This window comes from Oncorhynchus mykiss, chromosome Y (assembly GCF_013265735.2).
Source record: "Oncorhynchus mykiss isolate Arlee chromosome Y, USDA_OmykA_1.1, whole genome shotgun sequence".
NCBI classification, from domain to species: Eukaryota; Metazoa; Chordata; class Actinopteri; order Salmoniformes; family Salmonidae; genus Oncorhynchus; species Oncorhynchus mykiss.
In genome coordinates this window covers 21,854,934-21,881,067 of record NC_048593.1, presented here as the reverse complement: position 1 = coordinate 21,881,067, position 26,134 = coordinate 21,854,934, and the positions used below count along the sequence as shown (strand labels likewise).

At 42.2% G+C, this 26,134-nt stretch overlaps 2 protein-coding genes across 5 annotated transcripts in view; one reads left to right on the top strand and one right to left on the bottom strand.

Moving 5' to 3' along the window:
• The window catches only part of LOC110509815 (astrotactin-2), a 457,880-nt gene extending 456,439 nt beyond the window's left edge, over positions 1 to 1,441 (top strand). For both annotated transcript variants that reach the window (XM_036967227.1, XM_036967228.1), the window contains one exon: positions 151 to 1,441. In XM_036967227.1, the coding sequence (XP_036823122.1) occupies positions 151 to 388 (238 nt within the window). In that variant the 3' untranslated portion in view covers positions 389 to 1,441. The remainder of the gene's footprint in view (positions 1 to 150) is intronic.
• A 4,555-nt stretch (positions 1,442 to 5,996) lies between these two features.
• The window catches only part of pappaa (pregnancy-associated plasma protein A, pappalysin 1a), a 125,792-nt gene continuing 105,654 nt past the window's right edge, over positions 5,997 to 26,134 (bottom strand). For all 3 annotated transcript variants that reach the window (XM_036967895.1, XM_036967896.1, XM_036967897.1), the window contains exons 20-22: positions 25,134 to 25,205; positions 21,414 to 21,512; positions 5,997 to 10,113 (exon numbers count right to left, since the gene is read on the bottom strand). In XM_036967895.1, coding sequence (XP_036823790.1) covers positions 10,009 to 10,113; positions 21,414 to 21,512; positions 25,134 to 25,205 — 276 coding nt within the window. In that variant the 3' untranslated portion in view covers positions 5,997 to 10,008. The remainder of the gene's footprint in view (positions 10,114 to 21,413; positions 21,513 to 25,133; positions 25,206 to 26,134) is intronic.

Below are 26,134 nucleotides of genomic sequence, written 5' to 3'. Positions count from 1 at the left end.
CTGGTTACCCTGTTATTACCCAGCTGTAATGTGTGAATTGCTACCTGTGTTATATCACCATGAGGGAAAAAAATGATGACAAAAAATACCAGTGCTGCTGATTCTGACATTAATACTAATGATGACTGTTGTGCGTCCCCCCCCCCCCAGGAAAGCCCACCTGATCCTGCGCAGGGTGGAGAGGATCAGCCGGTACTGCCGTGCCCTGCTCCACAGCGCCTACATCCAGAGCCGCACCGACACCATGGCCTACATGTTCTGTCGCAACGAGGAGATTCAGCCCCCTAGCAGCGTGTGGCATAGCTCCCTGCAAGAGACCCGTACTGCCTGCATGGAGAAACTGATCTCAGTACAGCGCAACACATACGGCAACGCCAAGCTCCGATGAGACAGGCCGCGAGACGACACCACGGTAGCCTCCTCCTCCTTGCTTCTGGTCTCTCCACTGACTGGTGTTTTTCCAAACCAGGAGAGCCCTGAAACCTCAACCCCACTGGACATTGTTAGAATAATTACTGTCAAACGCCCTCAAAAATAATTTTTTAAATTAGAAAAAAGTGCTAAGAACTGCTTGAAGAGGAAAGACGGTTTGGATGTACATGCCAGTGACTACTGACCACTACTATCAATGAGGAGGAGCGGTGTGAGCATGTAAATTATCATTCAACCCAAAGCAAATTGGTTGGAAAAAAATACTGAATGTAATATTGCAGTTTGTCATGGTGCTTCGGCTCTGGAAGCTTACCTGGGAAACAAACAAACAAAACGAAAAACAACTCCCTGTATGTCTCTCCTCTTGGCTGGAGCAATGGGGAAGGAGACCGTTAAGAGTGGTATTATCATTTCTATTTTATTTTGATCATTTGTAGTACTTGAGCATATCACCACTTTAACAACGCTTTATAGTCTTTTTACAGCAGACAACATAGTGTTTATAATGAAGACTACAGAGAAATCCTTTGAGCCGGATTGTGATGTTATCAGCTGTATTGTACTGTGTGTGAATAACGCTTGGCAGTTAGAGAAGTCCTTAATAACTAGCCATGTTTCATTTTTTGTTTGTTTGTTGTTGTTTATCTCCTCACAAGTTGACAGACGTGGAGAGCTCCAAAACCGCAGGGAAAATACAAATTTAAAAATGGTCCTTTATTGTGGTCATCTGGTAAAGAAAAGTGAAGAAAAGAGAAAAGCAAACATTTTTATAGGAAAATCTTTTAAAGAATTTCAAGAGTTTATGCTAAATGTATGGATTGTTTGATTGTATGGATCTTTTAGGATCCCTTCCTTCAAGGAAACTTTTACTTGACTTTCCATCGCTCAAGAGCCATGGACATAAAAATCCAACTCATTGTTTTTTAATTGATTTGCATTTCATGTTATATCAATTGTGATAGTAAATTATTATATTGTAAATATAAAGTTGTACATAACATGTGTATTATTATGTGGCTTTGATTGTCTTTTTTCGAAAGAATGCGAAATATTAAATACTATACCACAAGCATCAGCATTATTTTCCACAAGAAGGAGACATGAGCTCTTTTTAACCAATTGATTCACATCTGCGATATAGGCTACACTACAGTCCCTGGGCTGGAGAGAAAGTGAAAGATTATAATAAACCCAAAACACATGCATCCTCTCATGGAATTATTCAAATACAACAGCTGCAAATGTGAACTTGTATGTAAAGTCCCTCAGGATTAACTGTGAATACTTTCCTACAACAGCTATCCCTTCACTCTGCTTTATGGTAGGTAAGCAACAACATGCACTGGAGCTTTTCGACCGTCAATAGTGACCCATTATACTAGTGGACCTCGTACTAAATATTTACATTCATTTCCAAGGGGTAAAATCTCTCTTTCTCTCGATCCTCTGTGTGTTTGTGCTGGGAAACGTTATATTTTTCCATCTCCACGCCACAAACTATTCCTTTACACTCAGGTCCAGTCTCTTTCCACTCATGCAACATTAACTGTGCTTTACGAATCAGTAGCCTGATGTTCATTCTCGCAAATTAGGCCATTGATGTCACTGGGGTGCCAAGAACAGCACTCGGGTTTCCATGTCAAGGAATGAAGGCCCTACATTTGGATTCATACTTCATTCATTACTACTGTTTTGATAGTAGCTCTTGACATTTTCATATCCATAAAATCAAATTGAGGATGTCCAGGTGGGTAACACTTCAATGCACGTTTAGGTAAACATCAGGGGGCCATACAATACAGGGTTTGTAATATTATCTCTAGGACATTGGCTATGATATCAGACAAGGTTATCATGAGACTAGTATCAGGTTATATGTAGAAATTGATATTTATTTTCAAATGTATTGGAAACTCATGAAGGACAAATGGGCAACACTTAACCAGTGTTTTATTTCTACACAGTACATGACAGGGAAAGTAACATGATTGTCATCGTGAATGAGGACCCATTCTATAGTATTCTGTATAGTATGCATCATCAGACACCTGCTTGCCATGTACCAGAGCACCGGAAATATAATTCCAACTGTGAAAAAACAAATACGAGGAAATATCGTCTGAAACACAAAAGTCTGATCTGTTGTATGTTCCTGAAAAAGTGCATGCTGTGTATGGACCTAACAGAATGGATGAGAGAGAGAGGGGTACTGATGGATACCTTTACAGTGTTGGTGAGGGTCAGTTCTATATCCATTGAAAAGTGGGAAAGAGTAAGCAAATACCTGTGGTATTGAGGAAGGATAGTTGAGGTGTTGTTTGGTTGGTGCCATTCAGTCCATGAGGGTGAGTTCAAGGGGAATGGTGTTCACTGTTATACAATAGGTGGGTCTAATAATGGATGCTGATTGGTTAAAACCGCATTCCAGCCGTTGTCTATTCCACAAGTTACCACTGACTAAAGCTATGACGTTGAAATGCTTATTTACTCTGTTCCATCTCACTGCACAATCCACTGTCTCATCAGCCCAGCCAGGCAATTTATAAACTTGATCTCCATTACAACAAGCATCTTGATTATTGTCTCCCATTTCTTTTAGACTAGGATTTGGTTTTTAACAGCGGAGATTTGTATAAACCTTGCTGTCTGTCTCTCTGACAGTTGCAACATTGTTTCAATATTGAAATTCGATCTCCAGCTGTCCCATAGTAATTAACATGTCGGGAGTCGGGACGAGACAGACAGGCAGACATCTTTTCTCAGGCAGTGGAAATTATGAATCAGCTTGTAAAATGTTTATATATAAATATAAAAGGAATGTCAATAGAAAACAGGTCATACGAAACGATATGCAGCTAGTTTGCAGTCTTTCCAGCTTCAGTTTGAAGTGAATGTGTTATCTGTGTTGTTGGCTAGCTCCTGAAACAACAGTGTTGAGACGAGAGAGCACATTTTCGATGCCAGGCGAAATCGTTCATTGTTATGGATGTATCCAAATAAATGTCACTAGAAAACAGCTTAAACACACGCAAATGCAGCTACTTTTCTGTTATTCTGGCTCCACTGTTTGATGTGACTGTAACTTAGCCGTAGTTGGCTAGCAAGCAAGGGAAATGAATGTTGCCAGCCAGTAATGCAATGGAAAATTTAGAACGAACGACTGGGTCATGTCCACAGATACAGAACAAAAAGACTTAATGACTGGATCGTGCCTCTGACAACCGAACCAATCTAACGAACAACCAGCCGAATTGGGTCGCAACCTGAGATTTGTGTCGGGACTATATCTCGTGGAATGATGAAATAGTATGAATAAATTCATAGAAATAAAGTTTTTTGGTGAAAATATGTCAATCATTATTTGAATATGTCAGTAACCTGCTGTATAAAAGTGATAATGGCGGTGTTTGGAGGACATATCGGTACAACACCATGCCAATATATCCTCCAAACACGGGCTTCTCTGGCATTATCGCTGAATTAAAATCCTCCAAGTGATAAGAAGAATGTTTTGTAACATTATATTCTCTTCAAATGAACGCTTTCCTCTAGTTTTGTTTGTTTTCTTTCCACAAAAAAAGAAGGAAAGTTTTGGTCATTTATTTTCAACTGACTGCTCCGAGACCCAGAAACTGACCACATGACGCTTTATTCATCTTGACAACAAATAAATGACGTTTGATTTTGTTTTGACAACAGTGTTTGTATAAAGCCTGTGTTGTGCATCATGGTATTAGTATTATTTTGTACTTTCAGGTGGTACTTCGATGGTAGACAATGCACAATGTATTTTTCTTATATTGCCTCTGGTAAAAATCCAAGAGCTACCCCAAACAGATAATACATGGTTTTGCAAATACAATCATCATAGAATATAATTATTTACATCTTAAAATATATATGCTGAACAATCGGGTACGAAACATTGCAATAATTCCACTAAATATCCATATAATATGTATATACTAGATTTTATACTTTCCACTTAGAAAAGGACCATTAATTTTTCATTTTTGTGCGTGGGAATAAGAAATTAACACAAGTGGACCATTCTTTAATCAGGAGCCTGTGAGAGGTACTTGAATAAAGTTTACTGCTTTTAGCAAAGCTAGCTAACACCACAGAATTTCAACTGTTTACTCATGTCTGGTTTGTAGCTAGTTTGTGTTTGTGAGAATCCCCTCCCATTCACAATAATGGACTAAAATAAGTTATGTTTACTCTATGTAAAGCGGTGGTGTAAAGTACTTAAGTAAAAATACTTTAAAGTATATACTTTAAGTACTTACGTCGTTTTTTGTGTATCCGTACTCTACTATTAATATTTTTGACAACTTTTACTTCACTACATTCCTAAGAAAATTATGTACTTTTTACTACATACATTTTCCCTGACACCCTAAAGTACTCATAACATTTTGAATGATTAGCAGGACAGGAAAATTGTCAAATTAACGCACTTATCAAGAGAACGTCCCTGGTCATCCCTACGGCCTCTGATCTGGCTCTCTAAACACACATGCTTCATTTGTGTGTTGGAGTGTGCCCCTGGCTATCCGTAAAAAAAAAAGCAAATGGTGCCATCTGATTTGCTTAATATAAGGAATTGTAAATGATTTATACTTTTACTTTTGATACTTCAGTATATTTAAAACCAAATACTTTTAGACTTTTACTCAAGTAGTATTTTACAGGGTGACTTTCACTTTTACTTGAGTCATTTTCTATTAAGGTGCCTTTACTTTTACGCAAGTATGACAATTGGGTACTTTTTCCACCACTAATGTAAAGACATTGAAACGGACTCTCTGCCATGCATTTCAAATGTTGATTTATTTTACTCCTCTGGTCGGACAGTGAAGGACAGAGCAGTTCCTCAACCTGCTGCACTAGGGCTCATATGTTAGGTAGTATTCCAGTTCTCCCTCCTCCCTGCTCTTCCATGTGGCCCACCTCACCTCCAAGGCATTCCCTATCCGACCTGACCACTACGCCAGCCTGCCGTTTCTTCTGCCTGACAGTGACGGATGGCCCGGAGTGTCAGGAGGGGAGTACTGCTGTGAACAGCCGCCGCCTCCAAGAGAAACTTAGACTCATCGGTCCTGGCCCAGGGGCAGCTCTGTGTGTACACAGTTTTTACACCTGGACAAATACCCAGGACCGCCAGGAAAAGCAGCCCACCTCCACCCATCCCACCCCTTCTCTAGCCCCTCTATCATCAACCCACCTGGAGCACCCCCGGCTGCCTGACCACTCAGAGTTCATTGAGTATGGATCTACCTACTTCAACATGATATAGGTTCTCCCCTTAGAGCAAGTTCGAGTTTACTATTTAAGAGTTATCAAATAAAATAAAATGTGGAAAATGACAGAACAATCTGGATTTGCAATATAGAAATTAAATAAATTATACTTGTGCTGCATAAACATGTGGGGAATTCTCATTGGGCGAGAGTAGTGTCTATCTACCCCAGTGACCAATGAGACAACGACCTTGACCAGCGCTTGTGACAACGGCATTGTGACAGAAATAAAATTACAAGTAAAGGAAGAGAAAAAAAAGGTTTTAACTCACAACCAATATGTCTGTTTATAAGAGCAATGTAAAAAATAATTTACATGAACATTAAATATAACTTAAAAAAGTATAACACTCTCAATAAATAGTTCTACTATTTACACCATTGCTAAGAGACGCAAAAATCACTAAATACCAACATATAGAAGCAGCAAACATTACAGGCATGAGGTACAGCGAAGGTATGCTGTGGTGGCTTACAGTAGAGAGGTGATGTTCTCGTATACAAAACATCACATCTGAAACTTCATTTCATAACATCCTGGCTTTATGGCTTTGGAACAGTACCTTGCCCAGTACAGAGAACACATCAGAAGACTAAAGCCAGACCACACATCATGGGCTGTGTACATGTTGACACAGAAGCAGTCACATTCTGTAAAGACTGTCATATCCCTTTCTCGGAGAGTCACTGTTTCTGGTCTCCGGACTGTGTAATGACATTGATGAGGATGACGACACAAGACAGTGTCGAAGACAGGAGCTGTAGTTAAGTGAAAGAAGGGGGGGGGGGGGGGTGAAAGAGATGACAGATCTATAATGTTTGTCCAGTTTGAGGGAAGGGAGGGTCCAATGGCAAGATAACCCTTGGGTTAGTCTTTTTAGAAATCCTGTGAGAGTGTTGGCAGATGATGATAATCCACAGTACGGTTGTTGGCTTTGTGTAGTGCTCTCCCTACTAGTAATATCTCTAATGAAAGCAGCAGTATTTGGAGTATTATTTCATACCATTTGATTATATCAACATAACACAGTTCAATTTACCAGGGATATATATTGTATAAAGTGTTAAATGCACAATTGTCGAAGCTGATGTAGGCTATATAACAATGAATGTAGTCTCCACAGTTCCTTCACTCAGGTTATTAAAGTCTTTCAATTCTGGAACTTTCTAGAGTCCCTTTTTTTTGGGGTAGTTTCTTCATTTAGTTATCCGTTCTCCATGGTTCCATGGTTTCCACGCCACAATTTGCATCAAATACATAAGATGGTGCATTACAAAAACCATGGAGAAAAAAATGTAAAGTTTGTCTCCTAACCAGGAGGAACACAAAATACATTAATGCTTTCATATCATGTAGAATATTTCATAACGTGTACATCTGACTTTTTTATATTTGAACCTACATTTTAAAAAATGGCGCAAGTCCCAGGTTATATAGCCTTGATACAATAATATCGTAATCATATGATAATGGATACGGGTGGGAATACAACGATGCTAATCACAGGAAAGCTAATAGTAATAGCATAGGAGTGTCAAATGACAAAAACATCATACACTTTTTCAAATCACCTTTCTGACAATAGCAGCTTCTAAACGTGTTGACATATATTTTTCTTCTTAAAAGGCAACCTAAAAGTGCAGATACTGAGGTAAATAATACAAATACTGATGAAATATTACGACATTTTGTAAAAATTTAACATAAATGAGAAAATTTAACAGGAGAACAATTGTAAGGTTGTCTTTTTTCACCTCTACGGGCGTAAAAAGCAGTATTACACTGAAAATGTCATATTTACATTGTACATTTGACGTTGAAATGTCTCCCTACTTTACTGTGTGACGTGGTATTGTCCTACTATCTCTCTACTCTGTCTGTATCTATGATGATCAGTGATTGGTCAGAACTGAAAGGTGTATGGGAATATTCTGGAATGCCTTATAGCAGCCTATGTTGAGGAGTCAAAGGGACCATCCCATTGGTCCATACCGGATGAGAGCGTTTAGGGCTCTATTCAAGGGCTCTAAGCGTTACAGATTGTGCGCTAGAAAAATGTAAAGGTTATTTCCGATTGAGTCGATATATGCAGCGTTTACAGTGAATGCAGTCTCCGCTAACGCGAGAACAAATGGCTTTAAATTTCAATCAAGCTGTGACGCTGAACTTCCGAGACATGGACTGAAAACAGCCCTAAGGCTGCGTTTAGACAGGCAGCCCAATTCTGATATTTTCTTCACTAATTAGTCTTTTTCAGAGCTGATGTGAAAAGACCTGATGTGATTGGTCAATTAATGAAAAAAATATCAGAATTGGGCTGCCTGTGTGAACGCAGCCTAAGAGGAATACACAGGGTTGTATACATTTATGACCAGATAGCCCAGGGATGGCTGAAACATGGAGCAGCAGCCTGTGGACCTTAAGCCAAGCAGCCTTCATGACAATATGCTGATGAGGAGGACTCAGTTATACAGGTGTGTGTGTATCTGTATTTGCACATTTTGTTTATGGGCTATGAAAGGTGAGTCTATTTGAAGTAAAGGTTGTGTGGTTAATGGGGGGATAGGTACAAAAGTCACACTACTAGTGCCAGGGATGGCACCTCCAGCACTAATGCAGGTAAGAAAAGGCCAAGCTGGGCTACTAAACACATGCAGTCTGTCAAGCCATTGGGCTCAAGAGAAGCCAAGACAATAGTGTCTTAAGCATAAACTGTACTACTACTACTGCTGTTCTAAATGCTACTTGTTGACAACGAATACATCCAGATGTCTATACTAATATGAGGAAAGCCTCCATGTTGTTTGTATGTGTATGTACTGTTGAACTAAGCCTATTGAAGTCAAGGCCGCTGGAAACCGTTGGAGGATGTAGTTGTGAATGAACACTGACTACTATTCACCAGGTTCTGTGTTTTCAAGTGTCAATCACATTCTTGAAGTCGTTTTCAATTCATCATTAAGTATTGCATTTTTGTATTGAGTCAACATTGCTTTTGGTGAGACATTTCTGGTATATTCTCTGATTGACAAATAGCCTATTGGACTGGATAAACCAAAAAGGTATAGAAATGGAAATGTGAGGTGTTATGTTTTCTGAGGTTAGACATCAACATTATGAGGCTATTGCAACTGTTTTTTTTTCTCCACTACCCATTTCCAATGTTGCAGGAGTGTTTATTCTCGGTTTGAGTTGAGTGTACTGTACATGCAGATACAAGTGCCCACTAATGCATGGTGTTAGGAGGTATGCGGTACGGCAGACGGGACTCCATCCAACCTCACTGGGTAGTAATAGTATGCAGTTGGTCATATGGCAAAGTAGCAGCAAAAGTAGTAGCAGCAGGAGCAGCCATAATAACAGTTTTTTTTTTTTTGCATTGCAATATGTCTTCATTGCATGTGATGTCACTTCCTGTAATATGTTAGACTTCTCTGGTTTGAATCTCTTTATCAATATGGTCGCCTACATCCCCACCAACTCTTTATTTTTCCTATTTCACATCTGTGTAAGAGCAGAGCTTCTAAGCCTGTGATATATGAAGAAAAATAAAACGCATTTCCATCGAGAGAAGACAGAGGGAACTGACAGCCTGAACCCTGTGCTGTGATATCTCCAGGAATGGCACTCTCACCAGCTCTGGAGCAATACAACATGAGGGCACGTCAAATGTGTTCATACTATCTGTTATTTTGGCAATAGTCCTTCTGTCTGTCATTCAGTGCCACCATTGATGACTTCAGCATACACCCCCCCCCCCCCCCCCCCCCCCCCGCCCCCAAAACAAAGATTCCATATGATATGGATAACGTATCTTTTAGGGGGGGGGGGGCTGAAAGAGAATCATATGAGATTGTACAGTTTTAAATGAACACGGAAGCTGGCACCAAACTAAACAAAAGGCATGCTATCCAGTCTGGGTTTGTTTTGGGGTCATTTTTTATATATATTGTTCATTCCAAAAAATGTTTGTATTTGTGTTTTCTTTTTTTCTCTTGCTGTAGATGTTTTGGTGGTTTGTGACTTTGCAGATTCTTTCCTTTCTTTAAGAAATGGGTTTTCCCTTAGCCTATCTAGTCTGGTCTGTTCATCTTTCCCAATGTGGAGAAGTCGGAGGCAGGTGTCTGTTAGGGGGGTGCAGTATGGGTGGAGAGCTACTCCTGTAAAGCAGCATGTGGAGGAGGTTAGGGGGAGGAAGGGGACAGCGGGTCGCCTTCGGTCCCAGTCCAGGTGTGGGTGGTTTTGGGTTGGGGTGAGGGGGGGGGGGGGGGGTCACCCCAGGGAGTGGACGTGCTCATCTTTCCTGTTCTCTGCAGCTTTGGGGTCCCGGCAGGCACAGTCTTCCCGTATGTCACAGGACATGGGGAACGGGATTACCTGGCAGGGACACACAGAGACACATACAATGTTAAATCTAAGCACAAAAACAAAGACAATTAAATGTCTATGAATAATGCTTGGGTGTTATAGGATTTGTACATACGTAGTGTTAATGATGTCTATAGTATTATTGTACTAGTATAGTAGTTCAGGAGGACTGTGGCTCTGTAGGAGTGCTGATACATTCCTAAAGAACATTAGTTAACAACAGTGGTAATAGTGTCAGATGCCTCAGCGTCCACTCCACTAGCGGGAAACGCCGCTTGACAAACACGAGCCAACTGGTGCCAGCCAATCCCGTCGCGGTATATGGTGGAGTACTACGAGTGTTGTGAAGTGTCAATCCTCCATGAAGTGACGAGTGCCCAGAAACACATTCAAAATAGACCCGGCCTACCATCGGCCTCTGCCAGTGTGTAGAGTTTGACGTCACAGGCGAACATCGCCGGTGCGTCAGCGGCACCAGCTGCTGCTGTGTTGCCTCTCCAAGGGCCTGCTTCAGCTGTTTGGGTACACACAATGCATCCCCAGTTGCTCGAAACTAGGAACACATGTGTCTCCAGCCAGCGCCTGGCGGATTTAGACCAGAGTACGTCTGCATTCCCCCCCCCCGCGGCTTATCAGAAGGATGTGGGTGTGCTGCTTGTTTCTCGTTTTCCTATTAGGGTACTAAGTGGGGGCTTTGACAGAAGGGCCAGAGCAGTGACGGTAGAGAAACATTGGCTACTGCAACAAATAAAGCAGCAATGGGGTAACAAATAAACTGAGTTATTAGGAAATACTAGGCCTATTAGCTAGCACAATCAGGAAGGCTGTTGACTGGCATGGGATGACTTCAGACTTCAGCAGTCAGTCTCATCCTCCAATTATCTGAAAATGGAATTGTTTGTTGTTACGGCAACATACTGTACAACTAAATCGTGACTACGGGAATAACATCAAGTTCACTAAGTCATGGGCCAACACAAGTAGCTTATTTATTGGCTGGTAAGAAAGACGTACAATACAGAACAGTACAGCAAAGAACGGCAAAAGGGCAAGATTCTGCAGAACATCATTGGACAGAGGATCCCTCGAGAGTCAAAACTATGGCCTCCAATGTTGTGGTAACCCTGGATGGTATATACAGTACAGTAGAGAACATACATCCAGGGAAGCTCACCAATAGCCTGTCTGGGACTCAAGGCCTTCAGGGGCATGGGGTTTGTAGAGTAAACATTGGGGCACTGGGGCTGAAAGAGGGAGAGTGCACCAGTGGCTGAGGCACGATGACGCATTTCCGTCTTTGAAATGGAGCATTAAACCAAGTTGTTTGTGAGAGGGATTTCCTAATGGGCGAGGGTTGGGCGGCCAACACCAGGCTCTTCTGAGAAAACAGGCCCTCCATGTGACGACTTTACAAGCACAGGCCGGACACACTTCAGAAACAGCTGTCAATCGCATGAACAGGGTTTACTCTGTGCCTCTTTAGATCCAGGCATGAGGCAAAAAAAACACAGCTCCAATTCCTCCTCCCTTTTCTCTCTCACGTTCCTTCATACCCTCTTCTGCTGTCTGCTTCACACTTTCTCTCTCTTCCTCCTGTCTCTCCCTCTCTGTCAGTTTAGCCCCCATTCTCCTTCTACTTGCTCCCTCCCACCCCACCCAATCCCTCTCTCCCACAATCCTATCACCACACCCTTTTTACTCCCTCCCTCTCTCTCTGTGTGAGGATCTCTCTATCTGGTCAAATTTGATATGGGTTCCTGTGACCTTGACCTCCAGGGTGGCTGGACCAGCTGCCACATCTGGCCCTGATCAGGGATCTCAGAGGGTGGCTGGAACGGGGGCTGAGTGGGGGCCAGGGGCCCCGTGGAAGTCCCAGGAAGACACCCACAGAAACATGAAAGCCCCTGTGAAAGAACAGGCACATCAGAGCCCATGACCCCCACCTCCAAAAACAGACTAGAATCATGCCAGGCCCCACCTATGTGCGTGTCAGTCTATGCTCAGGGGAGGGAAGTGTTTGAGGGGTAGGGAGGCTGTGGAGGAGAAGGACTACTCTCAAACTTGTGTGCACAAACTCACACAAATCTAATTGTACACACACACACACACACACACACACACACACACACACACACACACACACAATTAACAAAAACAAAACACCCGGCCCTGTTCATTAGGTAACACATTCAATTGATGACAAAATATATATAACATATCAACTTGGTGGTTCGAGCCTTAAATGCTGATTCGCTGACAGCCGTGGTATATCAGACCATATACCACAGGTATGAGAAAACATTTATTTTTACTGCTGTAATTACATTGGTAACCAGTTTATAATAGCAATAAGGCACCTTGGAGGTTTGTGGTATAGGGTCAATATACCAGCGCTAAGGGCTGTGTCTAGGCACTCTGCGGTGCGTCGTGCTTAAGAACAGCCCTTAGACGTGGTATATTGGCCATATACCACACATCCTCAGGCCTTATTGCTTAAATATGTATCATTATATAAGCTACATTTTTCCTGTCAGTTCTAAGTGGCTCATCTAGAGATCGTGAAAAAGGGAATCTCACATCTGAAATCACATTGACAACACATTGAGTGTAATGATCACCTCTCTGTATCATTATTATCCACATAACCTCAACTCCTATGAACACAGGCAAGCTGATAAAACAAACCAGCACTAATTGTGTTATTCCAATGAGAACCGCTGGTGATCACTCTTCACTACACAGAGATACATGTTGTTATAACAACAAACACAGGCGAGATGGATAGAGAGTGGGAGAAAGGGGAAGGGAGAATGTATACATGGAAGAGGGAGAGAGTGGCGAGAGCATGAAAGACCGAAAGGGAGAGATAAAGAGAGAAAGAGAGTGCATACAAGAGAGGGAATTAGCAAGAGAGGAGAGAGCAAGAGAAATAAAGAGAAATAATGAATGAATGAAAGAGAAAGAAAGAAAGAAACACATATCCAATGAGAGAGAGAAGGGCAGGTTTTGACTTCACTAGCGCCCGGCAATCGACGTGAGCAAACAGCCAAGGCTCCTAAACCTGCTGGGAGCATGTTTCCCCTGGAGAGTTACTATCTTTGCTCAGCTGTGGAGAAACCCCATTCTCCCCCATCCTCCCCCACCCTCCCACCTCCCAGAAGCTTGTTTTGTTCAACAATCCCCTCCATACCTCCATCCTACTCTCTCCCACTCCAGGTCCATACCATGCCTCTTCTCTTCCCCCTTTAAGACCAGTATTAAAGGAAACTATTTGGAGGGCCTGAGCTGCTCGTTTAGGGATGTGGTTTTATTGCTGTAAACATTGCGTGGCAGCAAAGGCATACGTTGATAATTAAGTCTTATAAAAAGAAGGCAGGTACGGAACCAACCAGAATTTGGTCGGCAAGCATTAAGTGTTGGTTCCGTACCTGCTGGGCCCTGGCCCTGGGCCCCCGCCATTGCTTCTCTTCCCTTAATTGCTTTGGCAGGGTCTTGGCACAGGGAGCCGAAGTCAAACTCGGTTGCCCTCAGACATTTAAAAATAAGAGCTGTTGATGCAGCACACTCTCTACATGCAGTTAGCCAATATACGCTGTGACCGCAGGGAAACTGAATGGGGCATGATAGGGCTGGAAGGACTTGAGAGCACAAGATGGTTTAATCAAAGACACTTCAGTGATGCTCAGAGCTTCCATTGAGAAAGAAACTGACAGCAGTCTATCTCTTCTGAGCAATGGTTCACAATAGAACTGCCCGAGTAGTTGTGTTCTATGCAATCATGTCATTTCCCAGAATGATCCGTTTCCAGGTTTTGAGGCATCCAGAGTAAGGGGCACCGTGGAACCTTGCAGCCTAGCCCTGTAGTTGCAGCCTAGCCCCAAACAAGGTGAGACACATAGGAAGGACCAGTATGGATGGGCTGGCCTTCTTATTGCCTGAATTGCATATTTTTTCCACTATCCTGCTTGGTGAATGTAAATCACAGGAGGCTGCTGAGGGGAGGACGGCTCAAAATAATGGTGTGAATGGCATGAATGGAATGGTATCAAACACATGGAAACCATGTTTGATGAGTTTGATGACATTCCATTGATTCTGTTTCAGCCATTACTCTGAGCCTGTCAGCTGCCTGACACTTTGACACAGTGATGAATGTCCATCATCTGATTCTCAGATGAGTAAATAGTTTTGCCAATAAATAACGGATAAATACACGTTTTCCTATTCAGGTGCATCACCGGGTGTGAAAGGAAAATCCCCCAAGTCAACAAACAGGAAACGTTTTCTGCCCTCTCCACACTTCCAAGGTCATCGATTCAATCACTACTGCTTGATATAAACTGAACAACCTTGATAGGATTATAGAAGAGATGCAGAATCCCAGAACAATAACACTGCACTGTGTGGTAATTGGTTGAACTCTTGCCTTTAAGATCTGAGAGGGTCATTTCCATGGGAAACAATAGAAAGTGTATGAAAACCCCAAAGAACGAAGAGAAAACATATGTCAGTTGTTTTTGCTAAAATTGACTCAGTCATGACCTTTTTGTAAAGGTGTGATGTGTCAGTCTAAATTGGTGTTTGTTTGAGTAGAAATGTAGCAGAGCGACAAAACAGGTCATTCATTTTCACGGAACGAACCTCACCTGGCCTGACATATTTATTTAGCTGCATTTTTTTTCTCTCTTTAATTTGGTGTATCAACATTTTCGTTAAACTTCAAAAGGTATGTCTGTTTGAAGTTTCTCCCTGGTGGAACTTGTAGAAGTTAGAGTAAATGTAAACACGGCAACAGTCACTAGTAGCGATGTCTAGAGAAAAACACGGACTGCAAAGTGCCTGTTTGGGAGAGGAGCAAAACGCCCTGTCTCAGTGAATAAACCAATGGAACGGTAGAGTTCTATGAAACTGGAAGGAGACAAACAGAGCAATAATGACACAGGGAAAACAAGGCCATATTATGGAAGAATATGGGTCGTGGAGGGAATGAAAAGGTGTAGGCGTGGGGTGGGGGAGCTCCAAAAAGGTCATTTAAGTCACCAAAGTGGCACAGTCCACAATGCAAAAACAAACAGCCACAGTATGATTGTGGAGGAGGGAGGGTTGCTTTGCCTGGTGGCTCCCATTTCCCAAGAAGGAATTCCTTCTATGGGGTTCTGGGAGAACCGTAAAGGGCCAAGCTAGGCAGGCAGAGAGGCAGGCAGGCAGTCTCAGCCATACCCTCCCTTCATCCCTCTTCCCTCCCCTTCTCCCCCTTTGCCTGCCAACAGCTTGAAGTCATTAGGGGGGATCCTGTGGTGACCTTTTGTGCAGCCTGCCTCGCACCTTCAAAGTCCCTGATCAGAATAATACACAGCAAGTCATCCAGAACTCCTTAATATGCAAATCTCCAGGAGAAAGAAAGAAGGGGGGAAAGAGAAAAGTGGAGATAAGGAACAAAAACAAACACGGGGTGGCGGGGAAGTACTTTAGCCCCTCCCCCTTCTTCTCTCTTTTGGTTATTGCGCTCACACGAAAGAACAGAAAAGAATGGGGGGAAATTAAGCTGGAAGGTTTTGCCTGGAGGAGAGAAGGAGGGGGAGAAGTGGAGGAGGGGGTGTTCTGATGTTATCTTCAGTAAGCTGGCAGGGCTTTGTTATCATGTGCTGTGTCACAGCACTAGGAACAACAACCCTGAGTAGGATTCCAGCTGAGTCACTGCCCCCACAGGCACAACAAGTTGTGGTGGTAAATACTGGTGGCATGATACTGTGTCACTCTGTCTGTGTGTGTGTGTGTCACTCTGTCTGTGTGTGTGTGTGTGTGTGTGTGTGTGTGTGTGTGTGTGTGTGTGTGTGTGTGTGTGTGTGTGTGTGTGCGTGCGTGTCCGTGCGTGCGTGCGTGGTGTGTGCGTGCGTGGTGTGTGCGTGCCCGTGCGTGCGTGCCCGTGCGTGCGTGTGGTTTCCAGAGCCTTTCCGGGGACTCTCCCTATTACCACAGTGTGGTTTGCCAGACTCTTCAATACCATACTGCTCACTTTATCACTCTCTGTGTGTGGTGTTCCCTTTAGAGCAGTGCAATCACTGAAATAAACCATGGCGGTAAGGTGGCATGTCCAAAGGAATAACAGAGAAAGTAGAGGTTGTGTGGAGAGATTGGCAGTGGGGGTGGTTTCCCTTGACCTCTGACAGACACAGAATAGTCAGACCAGCACAACAATCCCAGCCAGCTCACTAAGTACTACAAACACCCTTTTGTGAATGTATGGGGGGGGGGGGGGGGGGGGGGGGGGGGATTATCATTCAGTTGATCCAATGGGGTCTCTACACTAACCTGAGTGCTTGAGTGACAGGACCTAGATACATGGGGTTGAAATCTCTGTTCTTACTAAGACAGTCTATATTCCCAGCACCTATATTCACACTGGTAGCCTACATCTAGCAGGCCTGAATGGGTCCTGGGTCCCTATTTGACTATCACTGGTCCAGACAAAACAAAGCTACATTTAACAGACCTGAATGGATGGAATCTCTGCCTGTGGCTGAAACAACAACACTAACTTCCCACAAGGAGAAAAACAGTGTGTGACTGACTGTGCCTGTGTGTCACCAGTGAGTGGGCAGAATGGACAGACTGTCGTAAAAAGAGGTCTGAGAGTTATTTGTCATTGTCTGTGTCATGTTGTTTTGTTTTTGAGTGCTTACGCAAGCCTTTGGGCTGGTGGCCATGTGTTCCTTTAAGAAAATGAGAATCAGGGGAAAGTGAAGTGTTCTGTTGCTGTTTTGGCTGGGGTGACCAGACGGAGGAGGGTGAGCTCTGCCTCGCAGGAAGGCTAAAACAACTGAAGTCTACTAGCTCTAAACAACAACACAGTCCCTCTGCATGAAAGAAATATATGTACAGTACTTTTCAAAGGCAACACCATTTAGGTCCGGACTGTTTTCACAAAGTCAGATGAGGGAATAAAATGTGTCTTTCAGCAGTCTTTATACTGACTTTGGATGCCACATGTTCTATTTCATGACATTCTTGATAAGAAATTAGAACATTTCCCATGTTTCATGCCTCTCACATCTCACATTCACGTCGGACCCATTTCTCCTCCATATATTTCCTTCTCATTTCTTTAACTCCGGTAACCTCTTTAGCCATTCGCTCATGGCAGCCGATAAATCAAATTATGATCAGTTATTTCAGAGCAATTTTCTCTATCTTTCCCAAATCCTAACCATTTCCAGGGAAGTCACTTTTGAAATACCAGATGAAGTGTTTGCTTCAAAGGCTGGCAGGCTGAATGCCTGGGAGTAGCGCCTGGCTTCGGGGCTTGAGCCCAGGTGATCCTCTTATCATTGCGGCTCAGCGGAAATGGCCACCGTTCAGAGACACGCTCCTAGAGATGGACCCAATCCTCTCTCTCTCTCTGTCTGTCTGTCTGTCTGTCTGTCTGTCTGTCTGTCTGTCTGCCTGTCTGCGTGTCTGCGTCTGGTATTCGTTATCCAAGGACACTAACCACAAAACCTCAATATTATGCAGCTTACAATTGTTTGTAGGACTATTTTTTAATCAAAGGTACTGTACATTGGGAAACTATTCAGACCCCTTGACTTTTTCCACATTTTGTTATATTACAGCCTTATTCTAAAATTGATTTAAAAAAACTGTTTTTTATACAGTGGGGCAAAAAAGTATTTAGTCAGCCACCAAACTGTGCAAGTTCTCCCACTTAAAAAGATGAGAGAGGCCTGTAATTTTCATCATAGGTACACTTCAACTATGACAGACAAAATGAGAAAAGTCCAGAAAAAGTCCAGAAAAATACAGAAAATCACAGTGTAGGATTTTTAATGAATTTATTTGCAAATTATGGTGGAAAATAAGTATTTGGTCACCTACAAACAAGCAAGATTTCTGGCTCTCACAGACCTGTAACTTCTTCTTTAAGAGGCTCCTCTGTCCTCCACTCGTTACCTGTATTAATAGCACCTGTTTGAACTTGTTATCAGTATAAAAGACACCTGTCAACAACATTAAACAATCACACTCCAAACTCCACTATGGCCAAGACCAAAGAGCTGTCAAAGGACACCAGAAACAAAATTGTAGACCTGCATTTGGATGATCCAGAAGAAGATTGGGAGAATGTCATATGGTCAGATGAAACCAAAATATAACTTTTTGGTAAAAACTCAACTCGTCGTGTTTGGAGGACAAAGAATGCTGAGTTGCATCCAAAGAACACCATACCTACTGTGAAGCATGGGGGTGGAAACATCATGCTTTGGGGCTGTTTTCTGCAAAGGGACCAGGACGACTGATCCGTGTAAAGGAAAGAATGAATGGGGCCATGTATCGTGAGATTTTGAGTGAAAACCTCCTTCCATCAGCAAGAGCATTGAAGATGAAACGTGGCTGGGTCTTTCAGCATGACAATGATCCCAAACACACCGCCCGGGCAACGAAGGAGTGGCTTCGTAAGAAGCATTTCAAGGTCCTGGAGTGGCCTAGCCAGTCTCCAGTTCTCAACCCCATAGAAAATCTTTGGAGGGAGTTGAAAGTCTGTGTTGCCCAGCAACAGCCCCAAAACATCACTGCTCTAGAGGAGATCTGCATGGAGGAATGGGCCAAAATACCAGCAACAGTGTGTGAAAACCTTGTGAAGACTTACAGAAAACGTTTGACCTCTGTCATTGCCAACAATGGGTATATAACAAAGTATTGAGATAACTTTTGTTATTGACCAAATACTTATTTTCCACCATAATTTGCAAATAAATTCATTAAAAATCCTACAATGTGATTTTCAGGATTTTTCTCTCTCATTTTGTCTGTCATAGTTGAAGTGTACCTATGATGAAAATTACAGGCGTCTCTCATCTTTTTAAGTTGGAGAACTTGCACAATTGGTGGCTGACTAAATACTTTTTTGCCCCACTGTTTGCACATTTATAAAAAAAAAGAAAATAAATACCGTATTCAGACACTTCGCTATGAGACTCAAAATTGAGCTCAGGTGCATCCTGTTTCCAATGATCATAGTTGAGATGTTTCTACTACTTCATTGGAGTCCACCCGTGGTTAATTCAATTGAATGGACATTATTTGGAAACGCACACACCTGTCTATATAAGGTCTCACAGTTGACAATGCATGTCAGAGCAAAAAACAATTGTCTGTAGAGCTCCGAGACAGGATTGTGTCGAGGCACAGATCTGGGGACGGGTACCAAAAAATTTCTGCAGCATTGAAGGTCCCTAAGAACACAGTGGCCTCCCTCATTCTTAAAAGGAAGACATTTGGAACCACCAAGACTCTTCCTACAGCTGGCCGCCCAGCCAAACTGAGCAATCGGGGGAGAAGGGCCTTTGTCAGGTAGGTGACGAAGAAACCGATGGTCACTCTGACAGAGCTTTAGAGTTCCTCTGTGGAGTTGAGAGAACCTTCTAGCAGGACAACCATCTCTGCAGCACTCGACAAATCAGGACTTTCTGGTAGAGACTGAAGCCACTCCTCAGTAAAAGGCACATGAGAGCCAAGACAATGCAGGAGTGGCTTTGGCACAAGTCTCTGAATGTCCTTGAGTGGCCCCGTCAGAGCCCTGACTTGAACCCGATCAAACATCTCTGGAGAGACCTGAAAATAGCATAGCTGTGCAGTGACGCTCCCCATCCAATCTGACAGAGCTTCAGAGGATCTGCAGAGAAGAATGGGAAAAACTCCCCAAATACAGGTTTGCCTAGCTTGTTGCGACCTACCCAAGAACACTTGAGTCAGCAATTGCTGCCAAAGGTGCTTCAACAAAGTACAGAGTAAAGGGTTTGAATACTTAATTTTTCCTTTTTTATTTTTAATACACTTGCTAAAATTTCTAAAAACATGCTTTTGCTTTGTCATTATGGGGTGTCGTGTGTAGATTGACGAGGGGAAAACATTATTTAATCCATTTTAGAACAAGGTTGTAACGTAACAAAATGTGGGAAAAAGGTTCTGAATACTTTCTGAATACACTGTACGTGCATTATAATCACACAGCCTTCCAACGCGTTATGAAGGCCAACAGAGGCCAAAAGTCACCTGAAGTACATGTGCAGTTCATAGACAACTGTGCATTGCCATCGGAGTCTAAAAGTGTGTTTTATCATTGACACCAGCCATGTGACATTGAATGAACCAGTACTAATATTACAGCCCATGTTGACTAAGTGTGTGACATGAGAGCTCCCAGACCTAGAGCCTGTTCTAGGACATGCCTCCCCCACCCTCCCCGTGCTCTCCTTCGGTTACTCAATGGCTTCGGCGTACACCCCCCCCCCAAGTAACAAGTAACTTTTAATTTTACCAGGTTGGTTTCACAACAGAAGCCATAAACCTTTTGTTTTTAACAACAAGAACAGAGCGAGTGGGATAGGTAAAAGTGGAGGAGTCTAAGAGAACAGGAAGAGTGGAATAGGTAAAAGTGGAGGAGTCTAAGAGAACAGGAAGAGTGGATTAGGTAAAAGTGGAGGAGTCTAAGAGAACAGGAAGAGTGGAAAGGTGGGGAGTATAGAACTGTGAGGATAAAACATTGATTCATTCTGATACTGTGGAGCGCTGATGTTAGAATAGTGAGGGAGGAACAGTGAAGGTGGAACGGAAGCAATCACACACATTCTGATTGGACTCTGTGGAGAGCGGACACATGGGCCGACTCCCAGCAGGAAATGAAGAGACTCCGGATCCAGACAGACAGACACATGCTACAGTGCAAAACGAGCAAGACAGACAGACACATGCTACAGTGCAAAACGAGCCAGACAGAGAGACAAACAGATACACATACTACAGTAAAAACCCAGCCAGATACACAGAGGAGCATAAGGAGCCAGAGAAACAGATTACAGTACAGACTTCAAACCCAGAGAGCCAGACACAGCTTGGGTAACAGACCACAACACACACACCATGCTAGAGATTAACAAGGAAGGGGACCTTGTCTGGATCATAGAGAAAGGCAAAATATCAACCTCAACCATCTAGCAAGGGACAATCATGAACACCAACTGATAAGGCACTGCCAATGTGCAATAGAAAAGGGAAGCTTAATGTTGCTTATCTTCAAAATGTCAAGATCAGAAAGATATGTCAGCGAGCATAAGTTCACAAACAAATGACTCAAATGACTCAGTAGCCACAGTGACAACATAAGAATACATTTAAGATCATTCCCATTAACTTTGTTAAGGAGTAGCAACTTAACTGTTATGTTAACTTATCTTAAACTATTTCAAAAGGCAGATACATTTTGTCTTGAGAAGGTTTAGTGAATCCCGGTCCAGATGTTCTATACTACTCACCTTCTTGGTCTTGACGGTGGAGTGGCAGCAGTCCCCTCCGTCGTAGTTACAGAAGGCTCTGTTGTTGACCGAGTCACAGTAATTGTCTCCAATGAACGGCTGTGACAGAGACAAACAAGAGGAGACAATAAGAGGCAGGACATCATCAACAACCTATACAGTGTACTGTACATACACATATGGACAACATAGATGAGAACCACACTGATTCTCTCTGATGTATTTGATTACCCCATTTAAGTGCTCTATATTCAAGTTAGATTTTATTCATATTGTATTGTTTTTTTTGTCTTATCCCCATCTCACCCAGTGCCATTTTTTAGGTTTTATTCTGGATTTGCTGATTAATCCGGTATAAAATGTTTACCTCTTCCAATGTGACTTTTTAAGCCGCGGGAGGTCTAGATATGTAAACATGAGTACACCATAAACTATATGAGGCTAAGAAACACTCCAATCATGTGCTTTATGAGGCTAGCCCCGCCCTACCCTTCCTGGTTTATCCAATTGGCTTAACCTGTTAGAGCTCTAGGGGCGCTATTTCATTTTTGGATAAAAAACGTTCCCGTTTTAAGCGCGATATTTTGTCACGAAAAGATGCTCGACTATGCATATTCTTGACAGTTTTGGAAAGAAAACACTCTGAAGTTTCAGAATCTGCAAAGATTTTGTCTGTAAGTGCCCCAGAACTCATTCTACAGGCGAAACCAAGATGATGCATCACCCAGGAATTAGCAGAATTTCTGAAGCTCTGTTTTCCATTCTCTCCTTATATGGCTGTGATTGCGCAACGAATGAGCCTACACTTTCTGTCGTTCGCCCAAGGTCTTAGCAGCATTGTGACGTATTTGTAGGCATATCATTGGAAGATTGACCATAAGAGACTACATTTTCCAAGTGTCCGCCTGGTGTCCTGCGTCGAATTCGGTGCGCAATTGCCAGCTGCTTCCACTTTACCATTTGATTCAGGGGAGAAAGCATGTGTCCAAGAACGATGTATCAATGAAGAGATATGTGAAAAACACCTTGATGATTGATTCTAAACAACGTTTGCCATGTTTTCAGTCGATATTATGGAGTTAATTTGGAAAAAAGTTTGCGTTTTGAGGACTGAATTTATGGATTTTTTTTGGTAGCCAAATGTGATGTATAAAACGGAGCTATTCCTAATACACAAGGAATCTTTTTGGAAAAACTGAGCATCTGCTATCTAACTGAGAGTATCCTCATTGAAAACATCAGAAGTTCTTCAAAGGTAAATGATTTTATTTGAAGGCTTTTATGTTTTTGTTAATGTTGCGTGCTGGATGCTAACGCTAATGCTAACGCTAAATGCTAACGCGAAATGCTAACTCTAGCTAGCTACTTTTACACAAATGATTGTTTTCCTATGGTTGAGAAGCATATTTTGAAAATCTGAGATGACAGTGTTGTTTACAAAAGGCTAAGCTTGAGAGATGGCATATTTATTTAATTTCATTTGCGATTTTCATAAATAGTTAACGTTGTGTTATGCTAATGAGCTTGCTGATAGATTTACACAATCCTGGATACAGGGGTTTTTTCATAGCTAAACATGACGCAGAAAACGGAGCGATTTGTCCTAAACAAATAATCTTTCAGGAAAAACTGAACATTTGCTATCTGAGAGTCTCCTCATTGAAAACATCTGAAGTTCTTCAAAGGTAAATGATTTTTTTGAATGCTTTTCTGTTTTTTTGTGTAAATGTTGCCAGCTGAATGCTAATGCTAAATGCTACGTTAGCCATCAATACTGTTACACAAATGCTTGTTTTGCAATGGTTGAGAAGCATATTTTGAAAATCTGAGATGACAGTGTTGTTAACAAAAGGCTAAGCTTGAGAGCTAGCATATTTATTTCATTTCATTTGCGATTTTCATGAATAGTTAACGTTGCGTTATGGTAATGAGCTTGAGTCTGTATTTACGATCCCGGATCCGGGATGGGGAGATCAGAAAGGTTAAACTGTGTGGATGATGATCCCAAGAGGGTGAATACTTTCTTTACTACGATAAACTGAAAATATATCACAGTAAAATTAACCAATTTAAATTAAACGCCTTTTATAGCTTCGCATCGACACACATTTCAGAAAATAAATGCCTGTTTCAAATAAACGCCCGGTCTAAATAAATTGTTTATGAGGTTACCATGGACACCGCTCTGATATTTCCACGGTGATTTGCATATTTTTATTTATTCTATCACCGTTGCAATGACACCACCAAAAAGAAAACACAACATCAAATTCAAGCTAGCCATGATCAAATTCACAGAGCAAAAAATGGCCGAGACAACAGCCAGGCATTTTGGAATTGATCCACTACAAGTGAGAGAAGGGTGAAAAAATAAACCGTAAAAAATTAACCAAAAGTCAAAATTCACCGTTTGTCTGAGATGGATCAGAAGAGGACGAGACTGCAAGGTAGGGGGTAAAATGTAAGCTGTGTGTATTAAGGAAATAGACACCTGGCTCAAATAGAAGCCTGTCTCTAATAAGTGCTGGTTGTGTTCAGTGATTGATGCAAATAAACGCCTGGGACATTAATTGAAGTTTTGCGATAAATATATATTTTGGAAAAGAGGAAAGAACAAGTTTTGTTAAACATATTAACGGATCTGAAAATATTGGCATACTACAATATCAGCTACATAGGGTGTGTAGACAAAGTTTTGGGCTACTGTAACCCAGTATCAGTTCTTTCCTGCTTCACTTCTCTAGTGGTGGGATTCTCTGAAACAGAGCCAGGTCCCCATGTGGGTAAAGTGTTTCATTTTGGAGACAACATGAATCAAACCTGACTAATTGGCTTCTCCGCTTGTGCCGGTATCCACGGTAACTGACGTCACTGGAGCAGAGCATCTCCCCAGAGAGAACAATTAGCTACCCTCTGCTCTGAAACAATGTTATATTTCAACCTTCTCCCGAATGAGCTCACCTGCTGTTAAAAAGGCTTGTCTCTCTGATAGGTAGCTTGCTACTTCACTGGCTGGCTGGCAGTGTATTCAGGGCAATGTGTTCAGAACTGTGTGTGTGTGTGTGCTTGCGTATATGTGTGTGTATCTTTGTCTGTATTTGTATCTTTTAATCTTGACGGCTCCCGCCAGGCTAGTGTCTGCACAAACTCCATGGGGAGTAGAACAAATTGAAAGAGCTACATATCTGGAAACTTAAGGTGATGCCTGATCTGATAACATTTAGAAAATAGCAGGATACATTGCAAAATACATAAAGAGGCACTGGTTATAATCATATTCTGTGACAGTGTTTATACTCCTCACACACCTCTCATCATCACCACTGGCCTCCATGACGCATGGCACATCCTCTTACCTCACTTCCTCTCACGCAATTGAATCAGAGATACTGTATTGAATGACAAGATGGTCTCTGCCCTAACAATGGGAGTCGTGAAGGCATATGGTCTGCTTATCGGTATTCTTATTAGTCTGCTTATCGCTGTATTGTCACATGGATGGGAGTGGACCCTCTTGCTTCACCTCGTCCTCTCTGGTTGAAGCCCTTACCTCTCTCCCTCTCATGCAAACCTATTACCCCACTTCCTACAACTCAGGTGAAGTCCTTCCCTCACATCCTCTCACACAGATTAGGCCCTTAGCCCATATATTTCATCTCAGGCAAAACCTTTATCTCATAGATAAACTACTATTCTCAGAAAGTTCATAGAAGTTCTTACATCACATCTTTTGATGCAGTGGAGCACCTCTGGGTGTGGATACCACTTCAGTCCCATTGTACACACTATATTCTGTAAGGAGACAAAAGGAAAAAAGTCAGTAGGATTTCAGACACTCAAAATATCTCTACCGTAGATGGATGAAATGTCAATCTGTGAGCTGTGGAATAAAATGTATTGATTAAATCAATAGAAATGGTAGGGGAGATGTAAGGATGGATATTATAGCCATATTGATCATTAGAACAAGTAGTAGTAGTTGTACCAGTCATGATTTTGGGGTAAGTATTTTTCCTGCTTTCGATATCAGACTAGTTGATGTGAAATGTCATGTTGTTGCCACATGCTGTTAATGCATCATTGCGTTGTCCCCAGAACCCACACAAACCTAAACAAGGAGGCATGCGGCAAGACTACCCACCGGGCACAGACGTCTAGTTTTGATTTACATTTGAGTTGTCAACTACTGTAAATTCAACATGAAATCAACACAAAATGTCATCATGTCATTGGATTTAGGTTAAAAGTTGGGTGGAGAAAAAAAATGACCAAAAAATAAACCGCCTAACTCTGGAACCGATAGAGTAAATATGTCTTTATACAATGTAAGGCAACATTGCTATTGTTAATGGCTGACAGGGGTTTAACAAATATAAACTTGTCATGAAGCTAGAGAGGACGATATAGTACACGTAGTCTGTCACCTCAGCATCTTGTTTCAACAGATCCGGCTCGCAGTGACGTCTGATCACAACCACAAGCACATTTCACTCCGAGTTGATTCACTTGCACAAAGGTAGGTTGCGGCAAGTGCTTCTACAGGTCAAATAACTTGAAATACCTTACAACGGGATGCTTTTACCAAAGCGACTGAAGCTGACTTAGACCTATCCTGCTCAACCACGTCATGCCTCCACCTCATTCCAACGTTACCAGCTTACCAAAATCTAACAACTTTTGTCATAATTATTTTTTTCCTCTCTCTCTTCACAATACATGTG